General features: G+C 34.9%; 1 protein-coding gene across 1 annotated transcript in view; it reads left to right on the top strand.

Annotated features, from left to right (window-relative positions):
• Positions 1 to 4,575, top strand: part of Lipi (lipase I) — a 56,831-nt gene that overhangs the window by 19,000 nt on the left and 33,256 nt on the right. The window contains exon 4 of the mRNA XM_008835819.1: positions 1,352 to 1,453. Coding sequence (XP_008834041.1) covers positions 1,352 to 1,453 — 102 coding nt within the window. The remainder of the gene's footprint in view (positions 1 to 1,351; positions 1,454 to 4,575) is intronic.

Below are 4,575 nucleotides of genomic sequence, written 5' to 3'. Positions count from 1 at the left end.
TGGATGGTGGTCAGAGGACAATGTATGAAAATTGATTCTCTCTCTTGTGAATCTCAGGGACCAAACTCAGGTGTTGATCTTGGTAGCAGCCTCCCTTACACAATCAAGAAAAATCTACAGGGATAGGTAGATTCTCAGTCATCTGCTAAATAAAATATAAATAATAGGAGGATATGAAGTGAACATTACATTTTATTTAAAAGTTTTCATTGTATTTATTTATTTATTCCTCTGGATGGTGGTCAGAGGACAATGTATGAAAATTGATTCTCTCTGTCTTGTGAATCTCAGGGACCAAACTCAGGTGTTGATCTTGGTAGCAGGCTCCCTTACACAATCAACCATCTCACCAGTTTCATATTAATTTTTTTTTTTGAAACAAGTTCTCCCTGTATGTAGCCCCTGTTGGCCTGGATCTTACAAAGATCTTTCTGCCTCTGCCTCTGGAGTGCTGGACTTAAAGATGTGGACCACCACGCCTGGCTCCATATTTTACTTTTACAATAATCTTTTCAATATAATCATTTCTTACTCAATGAAGTGAATTTTATCTTTCTCTTCACTTTGATACCCTACAGAAAGTCATAATTCTAGGATTTTTATTTAGTATTTGTGATATGAAATAATATCCAAATTCTATGGAAATTTTAACTTTTTTTAATCTTGAAGAGTGTATGGAAGACTCTTGTGAGATGTGAATGTTAGATAATAGTAAATTCACTTTATTCCACAACCTAAACTTCATTTAGCATCTAAAAAGCCTTTTTAGACCTATAGACATATCCAGAATAAAGCTGGTGAGGCCCAAAATTCAGGAGAGATGGCATTCGTTAGCTTTTCTCCTTCTTTAGGTTATGTTATAATTACTACTGAATACAAAATTATACAGCCTTGTTCCATTTGATTCTTAAGTAAAAATGCTAAAAAATATTTTAATAATATTCTGTTGAGACATTTCTCTTGAAACTAGACCACATTTGAAAGTTAGGGTGAGGCCCAAAATTCAGGAGAGATGGCATTCGTTAGCTTTTCTCCTTCTTCAGATTATGTTATAATTACTACTGAATACAAAATTACACAGCCTTGTTCCATTTGATTCTTAAGTAAAATGCTAAAAAATATTTTAACAATATTCTGTTGAGACATTTCTCTTGAAACTAGACCACATTTGAAAGTTAGTAATAATTTTTCAGATACTAAATCACTTGCTATTGATCACATTTAATTTAAATTTTTGGATTTGTTTAATCAGAATTGCAATTACTTATGTTTAATATTGATGATAATGAAGCATGAAATATAGCAAAGTAGTAAAACCTGTTTGGATTGGACTTTACTTTTTGAATTTCAGGTCTTGACCCTGCTGGACCAAAATTTTCAGGAAAACCAGCAAATAGCAGATTAGATTACACTGATGCAAAGTTTGTAGATGTCATCCATTCTGATGCCAAAGGTAAAATAATCAGGCTGTATGGCTTCCTTATTGAAAAGTAAGATGTAGAATATGGATCCTGGGGAAGAGGAGACTGTAAAATTAAGAAAAGTTGTGGATAGACTTTCTTGGGGTTAATGATCTTTTTGAATGTCATATGGCAATTTTTATTTTGTGTTTACTTTCTTTGGGTCTCAAGAAATATAATACCATCCTAAACATTAGAATTTTATGAATAGTCAATCCTATTCATGTTTTGGCAATCACTGGACTGATCCTATTTCATTGCAATTCTAATGTTGCTAATGTGTTTAGATTACTCTTCTAAATTCATTTACTTGCTGTAATATATATGCCAACAATAACTAAACATATCATTAAAGCCATAGATACAGTCTAATTTTTTTTCTTACAGGTAGAGCATAATGACTCTATCATTTTTTATTATCTCCATGAAGATCTTAAGCAGGGTATTGATGGCAATGGTTAGAGTACATTGGAAAGAAACACTGAAATAATCATTTTGACTATCTTGATGCCCTTCCTGATTTGAATCTAGTAATATTAATATTGGTTGAACTCTTTCTACATCATCAAGAGATTTGTGTGAATTACTGATTTTTACAAATTCTCATGAGATATTCATAATCATCTTTGCTTGACAGATTGATGAACTAGAATCAAGGTCAGAAGGCCAAAAATTTGAATTTGAAATTATGACTGTTGATTTCAAAGTCTACATATATGAGTGTGACAAATGACAATTTTTATCTCCAATTTCTACATACAAACAGACCAAAGCCATACTGAGGACAATACTGCTCTTAAAAGAAGTCAGAGCCCGAAGAACCTAACTTTAAATACGATAGCACAGCCTCTCATGTTTTTGTTTTGTTTTGTTTAAATATTTTATTATTTTATGTATATGTGTATTGCTTCCATTTATATAAGTGCACCCATGCTGTACAATGCCCAAAGATGTCAGAAGAGGGCTTCAGAGTCCCCTGAAACTGGAGTTACAGATAGTTGCTAGCCACCATATGAGTGCGGGGAACCAAACTCCGGTCCCCTGCAAGAGCAACCAGTGCTCTTAACCGCTGAGCCATCTCTCCATCTCCAGCTGTCATGTGTGTGTGTGTGTGTGTGTGTGTGTGTGTGTGTGTGTGTGTGTGTGTCTTTAGCCTTAAAATCAGCTTGGCACAACTATACATGCTAATTAGTCAGCAGGGCAGTTCCTTATCTGAGAATTTGGATTTGAAACTCTTCTGCAGTTCTGCCCATTGCCTTTTGAATTAGTTTGGTATATTATTTGTTATTTTTGTTTCTTTAATTTTTTTAAAGACAAGATCTCATTATGTGGCCCAGGTTAGTTTGGAACTCTTAATCCTCCTTAATATTTTGAGTGTTGGATTAACAGGTATATACCACAATGTCCAAACTGTAAATTATCTTATGTTGTTCTCTCCATCTTTAGTGACTCAACCAATTACGTTCTTTCTTCCACAAAATGTTTCACAGAAGGCTTCTCTGATGGGTCTTTCTCTGACCAAAAATTAAGAACACATATTTCATCCTGCATATTCAACTGCAAAAGGAATTTCTGAATGACATGTGAGGGCTCAACATACTCCTGGCAGAATATCTTTTTTAAAAAATACTAAATAGTCCATCTTCTTGTCAATAATCATTGTCTATATAGTGTATGTTAAAGAAGTCAGGGCAGCCTTCCAAAATTGTGGATTATCAGTACTTTGGGCATGTATTATTGCTCATATTCAAGCAATATTACCAGTCCACAATGTGTAACACTATTGGAGTAAGTGGAAACTTTAAATAGACCATAGGGTTTGATTCTATAGTCCTTTATGTGAAATGCATAAAGGCAGAAGCACGAGGCAGCTGGCCGCAGCACGTCCATAGTAAAGAAGCAGAGAGATAAACGCAGGTACTCAGATCTCTTTCTCCTTTGTACCCAGTCCTGGACCACAGCCCACAGAATGGTACCAGGCACGGTTAGAATAAGTCTTCATATCTCTATTATTCTAGTCTAGATACTCCCTCACAGATATGCCCAGAAGTTTGTCCCCTAGATGATTCTAGGTCTTAACTGACAACCAATATAACCTCACAAGGAGGCATTTTCAGAAGATGAAAAATAACAAATATTTCGTTAATGAAAAATATGGTTGCCAGTTTTAGAGGACAAAACCAATTTGTGGTTTGTTAAAGGCACACAGGGCTTCTAGGTTCTATATTTTTGACATGGATAAGGGACCTATGTGTCTATTTGCTTTACAATAATTAAGAACTTTATTTGATTATATTTTCTGTATTTTTGTTATGTATCCATGCTTGTTGATGCACTGTTCACAACAGCCAGGAAATATAACTAGCCTAGATGAGCATTAACGAATGGATGAAGAAAATGTGCTACTTATACATAATGGAAATGTGTGCAGCCATTAAGAAAAACAAAAACATGGTATTTACAGTAAAATGGATGACAATGGAAATCATTATGTTAGGCAAAATAAGCCAGATTCAGAAACACACACACACACACACACACACACACACACACACACACACACATATTTCCTCTTACATGTAAAATCTAGTTTTAAAATTATATATGTAGGGGCTGGAGAGATGCTTGAACAGTTAAGAGTGTGTATGCTTCTTTCAGAGGACCTGAGTTTAATTTTAAAAAACACCCATCAGATGGTTCATAACAGTCTGTAACTCCAGCTCCATGGGCATCCTACATTTCTGGACTCCATGGACACCTGTACTCACATACTCATACTTTGACACAGATACACACACATACATATATCTAAGTAGGTAATTTTGTGTATATACTTGCTCATATTTATATGTGTGTACAATTGTCTAGACCCCCAAACTACAAAAGGGATTATGAAAGGGGATGACTGATGTTATATTAAGGGGATGGGGAGAATAGAGATTCTTATAATACACGTGAAGAAAGCACAATGGGGAATCATTTGGAGAAGGAAGGGAACTGTCGCGGAGTGCAGGGGACACCAAAGATGGTAGTTTGAGAGGCAAACAAATAACAACCAAGTATTATGACAGATAACATGAACTGCCATAATTAAATTGCTTTGTATACTAACCCA

The sequence above is a fragment of the Nannospalax galili genome, unplaced genomic scaffold (genome assembly GCF_000622305.1).
Source record: "Nannospalax galili isolate Female #2095 unplaced genomic scaffold, S.galili_v1.0 scaffold338, whole genome shotgun sequence".
In the NCBI taxonomy this organism is placed as follows: domain Eukaryota; kingdom Metazoa; phylum Chordata; class Mammalia; order Rodentia; family Spalacidae; genus Nannospalax; species Nannospalax galili.
Note: the sequence above shows the minus strand (reverse complement) of the source record. Positions and strands in the feature narration are given on the sequence as shown.